Genomic DNA, 17,764 nt, shown 5'->3' with positions numbered 1-17,764 from the left:
TAATATATTTATGTAGCACTTTCAATCTGCTTCTAATGCCCATACATTCTGATTACACCATCTAATGAATAAGAGCATAAATGTAGCATAAAGTAGTTTCTATAAATAAAACAGGGACAATTTTCAAAATTATAAGATTTTAGAATGTTTTGAACATATGAAAAGAAAGCATCCCCACACTGAGACTTGCAGAGTATTGAGTAATTTGCCAGTGAAAATTAACTCTTTATTTCTGCAAGTCTCACAACTACTTTGTGATTTCAGTACTTTAGGTTATATAATGTTAGATATGGTTCTTTCGAGTTGTCTGAGAGTGGTTTAACGTGATTCTACCACCATTCTCCTAAAAATAATTTTATTCAGTAAAATAATCCTAAAGTACTATATCTGCTCAGGAAGTAACAGTGGCTTCACCTTATTTATTGTGTCAACTTGAAATGTTTCTGACCAGCTTTTAAAGTTGTTCCCCCTCCTTCACATAACATATATATCATCCTGGGAAAATTAATTAATCTGCACCTAAATTTCCTTACTGAAAAATGGGATAACGAATAAATGGATGCCGGTTCACATACAAAGCAAAACACACACACACACACACACACACAGAGGTCAAAATTAATCTGAAAATCTCTGAAATCACTCAGAATGTCCAGTTTTATTTATAGACCCTATATAGTAAAGTTGAAAACCACTTACCTAGGTTAAAGGAAGAACAAAGGTAAAATCTAGGTACAAATGTTTGGTTATTCAAATTCAGTATCTTCAAAACCAACTAAGTTATTTTTTTGCCAAACTTTTATATTATACCACAATGCTTTAAAGACTTCATTTCCCTAACTACCAGAACGTTAAAAAAAAAAAAAAAAAAAACTGATTTGGCAGGGCATGGTGGCTCACATCTGTAATCCCAGCACTTCGAGAGGCTGAAGTGAGAGGACTGCTTATCTGAGAGGCTGAAGCAAGAGGATTGCTTGAGGTCTGGAGTTTGAGACCAGCCTGGGCAACACAGCGAGACCCTGTCTCTATTTTTTAAAATTAATTAATTAATTAAGGTTGATAACCAAATATCCCAAATCAGAAACCCTGGCTACCTCTTCAATCTTTTTTCTCAATTCCTAAAACTAAGTAATTTTGACCCGTGTTTTTCAGACTCATCACCACGAGAGCCAAAATCCCAGATCAACTATCTCTCATTTGGCTGTTTAATTATTGAAACTGTTTCCTAAGCTACTTCTTATCAATTCATCCTGAACACTTTTGCCTAAGATGTCCTAAAGTACTCTATCTACTCAGGAAATAACAGTGGCTCTCTCTTGTTTATTGTGTCAACTTGAAATTCTTCTGATGGGCTTTTAAAGTTGTTTCTCTCCACTACGTAACACATACCATCCTGGGAAAATTACCTAACTATTCTGTGCCTAAATTTCCTTATGGTAAAATGAGATAATAAAAATATCACACACGACTCATGTGAAAATTGAGAAACATTTGTACAGCAAGGTAACTGTACAGTGATGGTAGTTTCTGGCACTTTGTAAGTACTAAATAAACTTTATATATTATGACTTTCTAATATCCATACTTTATTATCAAATGTTCTCAAAATAAATCCTTAATTCAACCAGGTTGAACTCCTTGTCTCTTTCTGCTTTCAGAATTCCTTCTTCATATATAATTTTTACCTTAATCTATTAAACTTAATCCTATTTATCAAAATTGTAAGTTTTTCAAAAAGCACTGTTTCTTGAATAATCCCATCTTCTGCGATTACTCTTGCATTTATCATTACCATTTTATCTTTCAAAATGAAAACATTTTAGAAATGTATCAAAAAGTCCCCAAATCTCACTGACAGATAATTACTAGCAGTACATTAACACATTTCATCTTTTGAACCAGTTATTTCCTAAACAATGAAGTAATCTTCTGAACTATATTTTCTGAAGAAGAGATGACTAATAATGAAATCATGAAGGAAATACCAAATTTCTATTGAAATTTCTATTTTTGTTAGTTTTATGTATGTATGTACGTATGTAAGTGTGTGAATGAATACAAATGTCTCTATTGACATTTTATTGGTATTGTTTCTGACAGGTAAGTATATATAACAGAAATATTATTCAAGATCATCATCCTTGATAAATAGGTATTTAAAACAAATTTTTGCAAGCTAAACATACAGAGACTATCTTCACTTTCTAAAAAGGCCTTAATCTTTGATATAATAAATCTGTTTATATTTTAAAATTACGAACTACATTTAAATTTTTAAGAAAAATAATTTTACCATCATAAAATAACCTATTGCACAGTATTTTGTTGTTTTAAAAAATAACTTTAATCAGCTGATAATTTCTTTATATTTAAAAGATGGTGATGATGAGGATGAAGATAATAGCAATAAACACTTATTTAGCACTTAGTTATATATGCCAGGTACCATTCTAAGTGCTTTGCATGTATTCACCCATTTAATTTTTAAGCAATCCTGGTAGTTCCTTTTATTGCACCTAATATACACATCAACCAAGGTAAGGAAAGTCAAAGTTACTTGTCCAAGTAGCTAACTGAGCAGCAGAGCTAGGATTCTGAACTGTTAAGACTAAAATGTCTCTCTAAAAGCTTTAAAAAAAATTTTTTTTAAGTAATTCTTTAAATTCTTTTAAAAATGTGGTTTATAAAACATGAATCCATTTAAGATAAAACTTTCACATATGTTAGATAAAAACAGTCTCACGTGTGAATACTTTTTAAGAACTGAAACAGGCAAACACAGCATACATTTAAGAAAGACATGGAGTCAGGCATGGTGGCTCATGCCTGTAATCCCAGCACTTTGGGAGGCCAAGGCGAGCGGATCACCTGAGGTCAGGAGTTCGAGACCAGCCTGACCAACATGGAGAAACCCTGTCTCTACTAAAAATACAAAATTAGCTGGGCGTGGTGGCACATGCCTGTAATCCCAGCTACTAGGGAGGCTGAGGCAGGAGATTTGCTTGAACCTGGAAGGTGGAGGTTGCAGTGAGCCGAGATGGTGCCACTGCACTCCAGCCTGGGCAACAAGAGCAAAACTCCGTCAAGGAAAGGAAAGGGAAAGGGAAAGGGAGACATGGAGAATAAAATACCCTAAAAGAAATGCAGTAGAGCTATGGTAATGGCAGGATATGTACTTTGGTATTTGCTAGAAATGCTTCCCAACTGATGAGCTAGAAGATACTACAGTGTAGTCAACCAGTGGTCCAAAACGCAGGAGTCTGGGCAAGCATATGATGAGAGAAGCACCCCATGTAACTTCAAAGTATGATATCCTTGAAAATGGGAGTCATCAGCTGCAGATTTGTGTTCACAGTTTGCCCTGTTTCTTTTCTTACAAGGCTTCTCTTTAGTTTCAATCAACTAATTCACACCTCTAAATAATTAGTGGAAACAACTAGGAAACTGGTGTCATATACTCTTCAAGAACCTGTACCGTGAATTTCAAAATATGTAAATATTTTAAGCAATTAAAAAAAAGCAGAGTGGCACACTGAACAATGAGATAGTTACTACTTGCTTCTTATGTACTAAAATCCAGGTATATCTCTGTCAGACAGGAGTAGGAGAACAGCCATATAAGATGTAAACTACACAGAACAGAAAAACCAAACTCATCTCATCTTCCAAATCTCCCAATCCTCCTCTGTGTTCAGTAATAGCTAAAGACATTGCCAACAACCAGTTATTCAAGGCACAATCTCAAGCTTTATCCCTTTTCCTTTCTGATTGATTACAGGAATATTCAATCAGAAGTAAACTCTTGTTAAAAGTCTATTTCAGAACTCTCTCTTGAACTCATTTGTCTTGACTGCACTGATAACACTTCACATTTCATTTCTTATCTAGATTACTAAATGGCATCACAACTCAATCTCTTTGACTACAGCCTCTTCCCCTAAAATCTAGTTTCACAATGTCACCAGAAATTTATTTATAAAACACACCTGTGTTACTCTTATGTTACTCTTCTGCTTAAGACATTTCCAAGTGCCTTAGAAAAAGCACAAAAGTTAAATAGCCTCAACAGTGTGTACAGAGTTACTAGATGAAATAAAATGGATAGATGAGAATGAAGTAGCCTAATGCTTGTGGATGTTTACCTATTTAAAGTTTATATAAAGTTGAGGACTGCACTAAAAAGAACAATTATAGGCTGAGATTTCATGTAAACTGATAAGAGGTACTAATCATATATTTTAGGCATTTCTGAAAATTTTACTTAAGGAATTTTAAAAAATGGCTAATTGAAGTTGTATGTTCACCTGTTTTTAAGAACACATTTATATTTAATAAAGAAAGAAAGATAATGCTTGCGTAAAATCTAGTGAGTAAACATAAAGTCAAATCTTAAAGATCATGTCTTGTACACTTGGGCCACATGACTATGGTACTCATATTGGTTTTACAAGGATATATATTTACATTTTTAACTCCTTTCAAAAGACGAACATCTACACATAAAATTATAAATTGAACATGAGCATCAGTTATTTAAGCAACTACTGCTAAGCCACACTAGAGCCACAGAAACACTTAACTGAGTTTAAGTAGGTCAGAAATGCAGAAATTCAGAAAAGTTAAGAATAAACGCCATGCCAGAAGCCATCTGTGTCAGTGACAATGTTAGTTCATATACTGTGGACTGGGGAAAAAATATTAGATGAAATATTTACATATGCAATACATTTTTTGTTATTCTGTTAACTATATAGTAAACTTTTTTATATTTAGATAATCAACAATTATTAATAGCAAAGTTCAGAAAATGCTAAAACAGAGATACATGTATTATTTTTAGTATATGTGCACAATCTCAAAGAGACAGACACATAAACATATAAAATTAATATTTTTGTTAGAAACAGTGGGGAGTAAAGGAGAGGATAGAAACACACATTATCATCCCAATTGTCCTGGCTGAGTTTAAATTTGGAACTCTATTCCCAGTACCAGAGAAAAACACCTAGAATATAAAGAGATAATCAGTAATTCAGAGACTCTTGTTTCATCTTGTTTAGAAAACAAAGAGTGCCAATTAAGGAAAATAATTAAGTTCATAAAGAAAAGAATGAAAAACTCACGTTCAATTACCTTTTCTAACTTTTTGGCTTCAATATGTCGAAGTACTTGTTCTCTCCAGTCATGAGGAACTTTACTTTTTCCTGGAGGATCTAATAAAGAATGCTCAGAACCAACCCTTGCATTTGGTCTTTTTGAAGGACTAGTCCGTGAATAATTGAAATCACTAACTGACATAGTTCTCTCTGGTATTTCATTAACAGAGGGTCGAGCACTCTGAGGTCTTGATGCATTTGGACCATCTATGCTGTATGTTCGTGCAGAAAGAGGTCTCTGTGATCCTGGCATCATTTGAGGAGTTCTTCCCACTGAGTGGAACTCTCTGTATGATAAATAATCTCCTTCAGGAATCTGGGCCCGCCTGGTAGAACCTGGATCACCAAGATTTACAGAGGCTGTGGAGGACACACTACTTTGTCGCTGAATTGTACTTCGAGTTACTGCAGGAGTAAGTCGGTCGTTTGGTGAGATGGCCCACATTTCCCCATGTCTCGCTGGGCCAAGTCTCTGATGTAAATGGTATGCAGTATTAGCTCGAACATTGTTATGGTTAGAGAAATTCAGATTGGCAGAATGTTTAGCATAACTTTGATTTTCTGTGCTCTCTGATCTAGGAAGGCGCTGAGGAGGAAAACTGGCATGATCTATTTGGGGATTTTGTTTGGAGTGCCACAAGGTGTCTTTGACTGCAGCACTGCTACTGTATTGGATATTATACTGTGGAGGACCATATATTTGAGGTGTAGATTGTGGGCCACTTGTGGGACCTCTTATTATATTTGGTTCTTCAGGATTATGATTTGAATCGAACTTGAAAATTGCCTTTGTTCCTGATATTAAATCAGAAGATGAAGAAGAACCAGTAAATACCTGCAATGGTTGATCATACAACAGTGTGGCAGACTTGCTCCTGACTATATTTTTTCCATCGACAGTAGATGTGATTTTAACGGTTGTACTTGGTTGCTGAGGTCCATTATCACTAAGAATATCATAGATTTTTAGCCCTCCAATCTCCATATTAGTTATGCTATGAGATTTCACAACAGATCCAACTGGACCACTTTTCTGAGGAGAGAGATCTTCAGTGCTTTTGGAAATACCTAAGTCAACAGAACAATCACTGTCATGTGGTTCAGTCCTATTAGGAGACTGTGAAGTTTCCTCAGAATGTCCATTTACCTTATTTACAGATTCCAAATTAGGATACTTGTTTCCATTTTCCAAGTGCTCAGTTTCCTCTTTAGAATTAATGCTTAAAAAGCTTGTTCCAAGCATGATATCCTGTGGTTTTGATCTTTCCATCTCTGGTTGAAACGTATCATTAGTTATAAGCTTATTAAGATTCATATTGATGTGATCTAATTTATGAGTGTCATCAGCTGTGGCTGTTGAGTCAACACTTTTCTCAATTAGAACTAATCGCTCTTCGATATTCAAATCATATTCAGGTAAGTTAAAATCTTTTTTATCATGAGCTTTGAACTTTTCCTCTGTTGAATTGTTTAAAATATCTCCATTTTGTAAAAGGCTGTTAAAATTTTCATCTTCTTGCCTAAAATAAAGATAATTTTATGAAAAACATAATAAAGCCAAACTTTCTTAGTAACAGGGAACATTAATAAATAAATTGCGTAGGTAGACAAGTTAAAAAACTTAATAAATTAAGTCAAAGACAAAAGGCATTTATTATCAAGTATGTAATTTAAAAATATTATCTTAATAGAGCTTTATATTCAGTTGCAGACAAGTAATACAATTAAGTTATAGATAAAACCAAGATTAATTTTCATCAATATGCTCAATCTAATTTGTCACAAAATTCAAAGGGCTGAACTATGAATAAAATTAGAATTTTTAATCTGCTGCATCTTTTCATGAATATGCTAAAAAAACAAAATGCTTGAAGGAGGGCAAATATATGGAAAGAAAACTAGTAACATGAATAGTGGAGTAAAGCGCACAGGACATTTTTACAGTTAATTTTGAAGCCTTACATTATTAACCAAATTAACCACAGTTAACGAAGTACACAGTTGTTATTACATTCAAATATACAGGTAAGAAAACTGTACAAAGCAAAGAACTGAATAATTGTCCAAAGTTTTATATCAAATATGTAAAAGGCATAAAAAGATACATGAAGTCTAATCACTCTTCTAAGTAGCTAGCTGTATTTGGCAAATACTTTTAAAAGTGTCACTCCAAAATTATAGAAAATATTTTATTTTTACCTGGTGGTATAAAGTATTTGTGTCCTCTTGAATACATATTCAAGTTATGTTTCCACAAAAATCCCCTAATACTGGGTCTTCCCATTACAAAAAAGAAAACTTTCATTACTAGAAACACAGCACAAAAAGGTGTTGCTGTATTCCTTGCTTAGGCTTTATTCATTATATTAAAAGCAGGATTTAGAAAATATACCACTTTCCCAACAATAAAAAAAATTTTATTATTCAACAAATTAATACGATAATATCTAGGAGGTTATAAAAATTAGTATTTTAAACAGTAGCTCATAGCCTCAAATTCAAAGAATAGAAATAAATGATTGATTGTAATTACACAATACCTTAACTCATTTTCAGGCATAAAATTCACGTCCCTTTTCCAACAATACACGTTAATATACAAATTTTACTTAAATACGCCTGAAATTTAAGAACAACTCTAAATGACTGTTAAAAATATCCATACATTAAGCTTTTGGTTTAGTAGTAACCCCAAGTAACCCTATTTTTTTTTTTTTTTTTGAGACAGGGTCTCAATTCTGTCACCCATGCTGGAGTGCAGTAGCCTGATCATGACTTGCTGCAGCCTAAACCTCCCAGGCTACAGAACCTCCCACCTTGGCCTCCTGAGTAGCTGGGACTACAGGCATGTGCCAACATACCTGGCTAATTTTTTTGTAGAGACATGGTTTCACCATGTTGCCCAAGCTGGTCTTGAACTCCTGGACACAAGCAATCTATAGTCTTAGTCTCAAAAATTGCTGGGATTACAGGTATTCTACCACATCCAGCCAACCCCAATCTCTTTTTTTTTTTTTTGAGACACGGTCTAGCTCTGTCACCCAAGCTGGAGTGTGGTGGTGTGATCACAGCTCACTGCAACTTCCGCCTCCTAGGCTCAAGTGATCCTTCTAACTCAGCCTCCCAGGTACCTGGGACTACAGGCACATGCCACCACACATGGCCAACTTTTGTACTTTTTTTGGTAGAGATGGGGTTTCACCATGTTGCCCAGGCTGGTCTTGAACTCCTGGACTCAAGCTATCCACCTGCTTCAGCCTCCCGAAGTGTACAGGTTTAAGCCACCACATCCAGCCCATCTTTCTAACAGAGTTTAGCTGATAGAATAACACTATGGTAGAATGGCAGGGCCTTACTCTGATAACCAAATTTATTTTTTTCTTTTCAAACCCACTGCCAACATTATAAACAACCAATTTCTCAAGAGCCTAAATAATAAAATGTGTTTTAGACTTCAGCTAAATTCCAGGCTATACAAATTAACATTTATCTCTCTCAGTGAGTGTGTCCTCCAAAATTAAGCCTAAGCCAAATATACACCACCAGTCAAGAGTATTTGAATGAATCCTTTAATGGCAGCCCCCAAAATGATTCTGCATTTCTAACTATAAAAATACTCCTTTCAATTTATATTACCTCAAATATGTTTATGTTGCCATATCTAAAAATATATAAATATTCAACTTTTTAACCAGGATATTGAGAATCTAGTCTATTCTTCCCCATTTGAAAATCTAATTTAAGATGGAAATGTATAAAAACTAAATAGAAAATCAGCAATAGAAATGGGGAAAGAAAACATATTGCTGGAACCACTTCTATAGTATTTATTTATTAAACCCTATATGTTTATATATTCGTTATCTGCCTTACTACTTCTATTTATTGTATAAATGAAAAACTGTAAAAGATGTTCACACACCTGATTTTGGAATTAGTATCAATATGAGTTTGTTTCACTGGAGAGCAGAGTGAGGTGTCCTGACTACTATCAGTATTAAGAGAAACTGAATCAGACATCCGAGATGGAGAAGAACAATTGCTGTTATTCTGATTGCTATTGTGTGTAACTTCATCTGATAAAGAATCTGTTTCCTTTGTATCATCTGAAACAAAACAAATTTAATATCAATGATAAATTCCCCAAGAATTGTGTGAAATGTTTTTCAGTGATGACAAATGGCAATTATACCGTCCTGGTTCTTAAGAAAATCGGAAGCACCCCAAAAATTCAGTCCTAATACAAAGACTAAATTTTTAGATGGTGATATAATTTTTTAAAAAGTAACCAATGTTGGGGTTACTAAGAATTTGATTTAGTTACTGACAAGGTGATATTATTATGTACTGCTTTCTAAGGTCAGTTAATTTCAGTGAATATGCTTTTCACCCATTTACAATTGGAAAAACTGATGATGGAAATATAATTTACAACCTTTTTGAACTTATCTGGGCAAGAAATTATGTCATACATATATGGAATTTTTTCCCCGTCCACTCTAATAAAAATAAGCAATTCAGTCAATCTACAAACATATAATTACCAAACAAATCAAGGAATTTTCAAAGGTCAGCTCTTCCTTAATGTTTTAAAAACGTTTCATAGACTTGTTTATGAATGGTAAACTCTCAATATGTGAGGTGGTTGTGTGTGTAGCAATTATATGAACAGAAACAGACAAGTGTTCATATTCCATAATGGGTAGTATAAAAAGTAGTATTTTTTCAAAGTAGTGCTAAAAAGGTTGTTTTTTTAACTAACTCAATTCTAGCCAAATCATGGAAATAGTGTATATAGACATATCCATAGAAGATTATATGAATTAAGGATATCTTTGATGTTCTGAGATCTTAGGAGCACAGCTCAAGTAGTCCGGATTGTATTTACAGTTAACAGTAGCAAATGGGACTCTAAGTTTGATCTCAGTGTGTTTAGGTTTTGAGCTCTTAACTTAACCGGTAAAATAGATGGTTGTTAGGTTCTTTCTTAGATACATTCCACTTCCTCCTCATCATGGGGGCTATTGTGACAATTAGATAATAACACGTAAAATATTTAGCACAGTAACTAAGCAATTAGTGCTCAACAAATTTTAGGTATCACTACTACAAGTATTATGAACCCAAGCTATCCAAGGGCCACCTTGATAATAAGTATCATTGATGCCATAAAGACAAACGGTTAAACATTTGAGGATGATGATGTAAAGATACTCAGGTGCTGGAGGGGAGGGGTGAGGGAAGGGATAGATACCCTTCAAGATCTCTGAGTCTAAGATTGTCTTATATGAAAGAATGGCTGGCAGAGGTTGGACAGCGTGTAAAAAATGTTTTGCAATAGAATGAATAAAAATAAGGTACTGTGCTGAAAGATATATTATCTAGCCTATTTGATGCAAAATTGTTCATTAGTCTCATTGTATGTCAAATCAGATATGTACACATGGATAAAATTAACTCAAGGCTCACACAGCAGATAAGTGGCAGATATGAAATTACAATCCAGGCTTATGTGTCGGTAAAGTCCATCCTTTATAAGTAAATTTGCATGAGGAGAAAGAAAAGACTATCAAGGCCTTTCACTAAAAATGAGAGGGAAAGAGAACCTTTCAGAAAGCCAACCTTAAAAATTTGTTTCTAAAATGTTTCAAATAACATAATATTGAATGAAATTTATTCCAAAAAAATTTATAAATTTATTGAGGCAATTTCTACTCTTAGTACTTTCCTTCAACATCTAACCTTTTTTGTTATTACTAAGTGCTACAACTTTTGGCTGGTTAATAGAGGTTTCAATTAACGGTGGTCGCATCTCCGCCATTTTCATCTCTTCATCAGAAGAAAGTTCTTCAGATTCCTAGTAAAAAGCGGGGAGGGGGATAAAAATTAAATTTTTGTTTCTTCAAATAAATATTAAGTCATAAGACTTTAAAGGGAAAACAAATATTATAAACATATATTAAACCTTTTCAAGATATTGCAATAAAACACAACTAGTCCTTCCAAGCCTGTTTGTACAATTTGCACCTCTATCCTTTTCATGGCATCATTATCCTAATCAAACATTAGGATACTGCTCTCTCTATTCCCTTTTTTATACTGAGATATTAACGTGCTGCATCTGCTATAATATTCTCACAACTATAATAACTTTCAACCACATATAGCTCTATGAATTAGAGTAACACTCTATTAAAAGCCTTTAGTGGCTCCTCAAGACAACAGAACATTAAGTCCAGACTTCTTAGCTTGGCTTTTCAGAGCCCTGTAATCAGGGCCCTATCTACTCTACCGATCTTATTTCATAATATTGCCTCTGACTCATTCAGTAACGTAAAATGTTATTTTCCATGTGTTCCAAATGCCATTCTTTTGCTCTCATAATTCCTTCCCCTTTCATTCCATTCTCCTGTATCTGTGAATTAAAATCTTCCAAAACACAGGTGAAATGCCCCCTTCTCAAGGCAGCCATAAATCTTCCTTCTAAATTTTTGCAACACTTAGTACTTTTTTAACACACTTAGCACAGTGTATCCTTAATTATATGCGCTTGCATTCATTTAAATCCCTATATCCACTTATCCATTCTGCCACCTTACCTCCAAACACAGTGCCTTACACATAAAAATTACACTAAATGAGTCATAAGTTCACTGTAACAAACCTAATAATTTTTTCACAGCCTATGTTACATTAGCTTCAGTACATACCATAGTGTATTGAGTGATATTAACCATCCTTTTTTTTAAAAAAAAATTATTCCTGTTGTAAATGACAGCTCACGGATAACCAGGAAAAGAGATGGTGTGCTTGAATGCACTTTGAAATTTTAGGGATGAAGATGTCTTAACTTAAATAGCCACTTGTAGCTAGTATACACTGCAGTGAACAATGCAGCTATAAATCAGAAACACTTCAGATATTCATATTAAAAAGTTACAGCTTCACTATTTTACATTACCATTAGCAGCGTATGAAGGGAATATAAAATGGTGCAATCATTTTTTATTCATGAAAATATATATCCACACAAAAACCTGTACACAAAAATTCACTGCAGACTTACTCATTACAGCCAAGAAGTGGAAATAATTCAAGTGTCCATTAATTGAAGAATGGATAAACAAAGGGTGGATATACACAATGTAATATTATTCAGTCATAAAAATGGATGCTGTGTTGATATATGCTATAACATAGATAAACAAACACATTATGCTAAGTGAAACAAACCAGGCACAAAAGACCACATATTGTGTGATTCCACTTAAATGAAATGTCAAGGATAGACAAATTTATAGCGGCATATAAAGTAGATTTTTGGTTGCCTAGCGCTGAAGGGGATAAAGAGTGAGGAGTAACAGGTAAGGAGTAGGGGATTTCTTTCTGGGGTGAGAAACATGTTCTAAAAGTGATTGTAGTAATGGCTGCACAATTTGGTAAATATACTAAAAGCCACTGAATTGAATACTTTAAATGAGTGATTTGTATGGTATGTGAGTTGTATCTCACATAAAGCTGTTTAAAAAAAAAGGTTCCAGGTCTTATTGATCCACTAGAAGAAACTCCACATCTAAAACTGTCTCAGACATTCAACCAAAAAACCTTTCACATTCAAGGATAAATGCATAAATAAGTTAAATAACTGGGTATGCTTATAGTAGTCTTTTCATTTTTAAGCTACAGAAATAAAAGCAATTATGTATTTTACAGTAGCCTCGACTACCTATAATCTAATTCGCATAAACATCTGAATACAAAGGGCATAATAATTTGTAAGTTTAAAGTGACAAATGAGTGATATTTTTGCAGATATGAAATTTCTCAATGATGAATGCATTAATATACTTTCTACAATCAATATCAGGTCTTTAGCAACAATAAAATATTAAATTGAAAGTTCTTATGATTGCTCCAAAATAATCATAAAATCATACCTCAAAAACATCATCATGGTTAACAATATGCTTCAAGTCCTCAGAGGCTTTCATATTTGCAGTCACTGGTAAACTCCCAGGACTAATCTCAGCTTCAGGTTCATTGATCTTCTGTATAGAGTTTCCTATCATATATTTTTCTCTTTCATCAACTTTGCTTTTTACTGTAGTAGTACTTTCTGAGGTCTAAGTAAAAGAAAATATAAAGAGTTCATATTCTTTTAAGTTTTATATGTATTTTAAAGGTTCAGATAAAAATTTGTAAGCAATTTGCCAACTTCCAATTCTGGGACTAATCTCAAACACGAAAACTTTAAACATAGAAACCTGTGACAGTCACAGATAAAATGCTCATTTTAGGATCACGTGGCCCCCAAAGATCCATGAGCCACATTAAAATTTAAAAGTGAGCCAAGGTTACTTTCCTCTTAGAAACTGCAAGGCTTGTAAGTGTGGACAACTGAGTCACTTAGCTCAGCATACTCAACTCCGGATGGTTAAAATTGTTTTCTGCTCATTGTGGACTGAAGAGTAACTCTAATGACATGTAAAACTTTTGTTTCTGTGATACAATGATGTGTGTGTGGCAAAGTCCTAAAGGAATATACCATTTAGGAATTTGTGAAAGTTTTTGAAACATCCCAAGGAAATGAATGCCAACTGTCTGTCATTGCAATTACATTTAAAATGAGAATGGGGCAAAATGGATCAATATTACTGGGGGAAAAAAATTTCCATCATAATAATTTTTCTGGCATTCATTATGTTCTTTGTTCAGACAATGATTTTTTTAAAGGTTACGCTGACGCTACACTGCCAATTGGACATTCTATAGCCAGAGACCGGTAATGACAGTAATTATGGACTTCACTGATTATTACAGTTTCCCAGTTCAGGTAGCTGAGAACAAAACCTTAAACTGGCAAGTGCAGTCATGTGGCACTTTACAACAGTGGTATGTTCGGAGAAATTTGTTAGGTGATTTTTTTTTACTCTGTGAACATCATAGAGTGTACTTACACAAACCTAGATGGTATAGCTTACTACACAAATAGGTTATACGTTATATAGCCTATGGCCCCGAGGCTACAAACCTGTATAACATGTTACTGTACTGAACACTATAGGCAATTCTGACACAATAGAAAGTATGTGTGTATGCAAACATATCTGAATATAGAAAAGTTGTGTTATGATGTCATTAGGCAATAGGAGTGTTTCAGCTCCATTGTATGTTTTTTCTTTTTTTGAGACAGTGTCTCGCTCTGTCACCCATGCTGGAGTGCTGTGGCATGATCACAGCTCACTGCAGCCTTGAATTCCTAGGCTCAAGGGATCCTCTCACCTCAAGTCTCCCAAGTAGCTATGACTACAGGAGCATGCCACCATGCCCAGTTAATTTTTAAATTTTTTGTAGAGACAGGTTGTCTTGCTATGTTGCCCACGCTGGTCTTGAACTCCTGGCCTCCAGTGATCCTCCTGCCTAAGCCTCCCAAATAGCTAGGACAACAGGCACACATCACCAAGCACAGCATTTTTTTTTTTAACTTTCTGTAGAAACAGTCTCACCACGTTCATCAGGCTGGTCTCAAACTCCTGGGTGTAAGCGACCATCCCACCTCAAGTCTCCCAAAGTGCTGGGATTACAGGGGTGAGCCCCCATGGCCAGCCATCTCCCTTATATTCTTATTTTTTGTTTTTGAGACAGAGTGTTGCTCTGTTACTCAGGCTGGAGCACAGTGGTGTGATCTCAGCTCACTGCAACCCCTGCCTCATGGTTCAAGCGATTCTCCTGCCTCAGCCTCCTAAGTAGCTGGGATTACAGGTGCCCACCACCACGTCCAGCTAATTTTTGTACTTTTAGTTGAGATGGGGTTTTACCATGTTGGCCCAGGCTGGTCTCAAACTCCTGACCTCAAGTGATCTGCCTGCCTTGGCGTCCCAAAGTGCTGGGATTACAGGCGTGAGCCACTGCGTCCAGCCCCTTATACTCTTACAGGACCACCATCATACGTATGTGAGCATGTTGGCTGAAATACCATTCTGTGGTGCATAACTGAACATTTAGAGTACGTGAAAAGGGTCACTATATCAACTGCCATTTAAAAATAAGAACTTGAAATAGGCTTTGGTTAATCCTTTTGAATTTTCTAACCTTCACACCCACATCTTTATTTGTATCTTGTTGGTCTTCATGTGGTTTCAAATCTCTGGTTCCAGAGTCTTCATTGGTCTCTTCATCTTTTAATCTATGTACAATGGTTTGAACGGTTTTGACCATATTCTTAAGCTCATCTGGATATGGTGTTGGATATCTTTTTAAATTTCCCTCCTAGAGAAATAAAATAAGTGAAATATGAAGTACAAATATTTCTAATGTCAATCTCAAACAAAATTTAACCTACAATCCATCTGAATTACATTAGATATTAAGCTCATAGAGATAACTGTGAAGACAGATAATAGACTTTGAAGGCATTTTAGGCTTAATAAAAATATGGTTTTATAACAAAACAGTAAGACTTCACAGTAAATTTCAATGTTTTAAAAGTTTTATCAGACTCAAATATTTCCATTTAGAGACATACAGTATGAATATTGCCAAAAATTGTGCCACTTAGCTTTGAAACAGATACACATTTTTCAGCTAGATATTCATCTACGTATATATAAAATTCAGATATTCATCTATTTATGTCTCACATACCAAGAGCCATATTTTTCCAAGGTCAGCCTGTCATTTTCTGAGATTCAGCTAAGCTTGTATAAGGGGCAAATAATTACATTCATAAGTAACTCAAAAATATGTATTTACTACTCCTATCACTGTGATATGTTTTCAATTCCATAAAGAAACAAAATGTTCATAACAAAGAGTTCTTTATCTCTAAGATGTATAAAAATGAATCATTAAAGAAAGGGAAAGTGGAGAAAATCATCATTACAAATATGGTGGGGGGAAGTCAGCTAAACTGAAGTTAAACATAAAGGGCACTAATTTGAAATAAAGTGTTAGTCCACTTCTCTAGCCTATAATAACGTTTTCCTCTTATAGTTATATATACTATGAAATTTAGTTTTAAATCACACAGTTTTATATTGTTCCCACGTTCTTTCATGTCTGAATATTTGGAATCAATAACACTTCAAGTAACTTGAGGACAAGGAATAAATCTAATACTTTTTTATATCCCCAAACATCATAGTATATATAGTACCAACTTAAATATCAGCAGACTTGTTTCAAATTTTAAAGAATAAAGAACAGACTCACCCGGGGAGGTGCCTCCCTTTCATCTTTGTCTTCATCACATTCAAATGCAACTTGAGCCCGCTGTTTCCTCTGTTCCTCCCACAATGAAGGGTTAAAACTTTCATTATCTGATATAAACATAACTAGAGAAAAGTAAAAAACAAACAAAAACCTACTATATTTTACTGTAATTATGGAAAACTATCACTTGCTCATAATTTCTGTACGAGTTACGTTCATTACAATAAGTCTAAAATAGTTAAGAATGGTCAATGCAAGAAATTAGAAATCCTAATGCATAGGCTGATTCTTGATAATGTCAATGTAAGATTTCTTTATAATGTCAATCACATATCCTTTCTTCCCTGAAGCTGATTCATCTTGTATTTTTACCAGAAGGGTTCCTGAAGAGAATCTACCAATGAAAACACCACAGATACATGGTTTTGGGCAGTGCTCTAAAAGGTGCTATGGTAGAAATGCAATTTCAACACTGTATTAAACATTATACATAACATGGATTATATACTAAGTAAAGTTCTTACAATATATTTTCTATATCAAAATGTAAAAAAATGGAAATTTTAAGGTAAACCCAACACTTGTATATTCTATCAGATATATAGGGTGAACATCCCTAATCCAAAAAATCCAAAATGCAAAAAACTCTAATGAGCATTTCCTTTGAGCATTGTGTCAGCACTCCAAAACGTTTGGATTTTGGCACAGTTTGAATTTTGGGTTAGAGAGGTTCAACTGATATGAATTCTGCAAATATTCCAAAGTCAAAAAAAAATCAAAACCTGAAACACTTCTGGTCTCAAGCATTTTGGATAAGAGATACTCAACCTGTAACATCAAAAGCAAAGATTTAACAACTCTCAGTTTTTTGTTATTATTAGGCATCTAAAAAATACATAAGGCTTAAAAATTAATTCATTCAGCTATTATATATCATTCCATAGAAGTTGTGCAATACAAAATAAAATCACAATTTTTTTGCCCATTAAAAGAAAATGATTATCCCCTACTCAAAACAGAGATTATGAGTATCCAAAATGAGCTTTAAAGAACCCCAGAAACTCCTGGAATACCCAAATATGGTCAATTAGAATATTTCCACAAAAATAACATAATACAAAAACTTCTAATTATCATTTTTATTAAGCCTGTATTTGGGGCTTGCTTAACCTTTTAAAATCTCATATCCCAACTAAGGATGTCATGAAACCAAGTCTTACCAATGGGAATGAAATTCTTTAATTTAGCCTCTTCTTTGTTTTCATTACTCCATTCAAGATTTTTTTTTCCTTATAATTGCTTTTTTTAATTGCTTAACACATACTCAATGAAGTAATGTATTTGTTTTCGTTCAAAACAAATGTGGAATGTGATTCAGATTCCTATTGACATACTTT

General features: G+C 34.1%; 1 protein-coding gene across 5 annotated transcripts in view; it reads right to left on the bottom strand.

Annotated features, from left to right (window-relative positions):
- The window catches only part of ERBIN (erbb2 interacting protein), a 160,068-nt gene that overhangs the window by 14,316 nt on the left and 127,988 nt on the right, over positions 1–17,764 (bottom strand). For 4 of the 5 annotated variants that reach the window (XM_025387460.1, XM_025387461.1, XM_025387464.1 and 1 more), the window contains 6 exons: positions 16,368–16,489; positions 15,249–15,425; positions 13,094–13,279; positions 10,899–11,013; positions 9,079–9,262; positions 5,134–6,676 (listed from right to left, as the gene is read on the bottom strand). In XM_025387460.1, the coding sequence (XP_025243245.1) occupies positions 5,134–6,676; positions 9,079–9,262; positions 10,899–11,013; positions 13,094–13,279; positions 15,249–15,425; positions 16,368–16,489 (2,327 nt within the window). The remainder of the gene's footprint in view (positions 1–5,133; positions 6,677–9,078; positions 9,263–10,898; positions 11,014–13,093; positions 13,280–15,248; positions 15,426–16,367; positions 16,490–17,764) is intronic. The other variant, XM_025387463.1, reaches the window with a different exon arrangement.

Source organism: Theropithecus gelada, chromosome 6, assembly GCF_003255815.1.
Source record: "Theropithecus gelada isolate Dixy chromosome 6, Tgel_1.0, whole genome shotgun sequence".
Lineage (NCBI taxonomy): Eukaryota > Metazoa > Chordata > Mammalia > Primates > Cercopithecidae > Theropithecus > Theropithecus gelada.
This window is presented reverse-complemented; position numbering and strand designations above follow the sequence as displayed.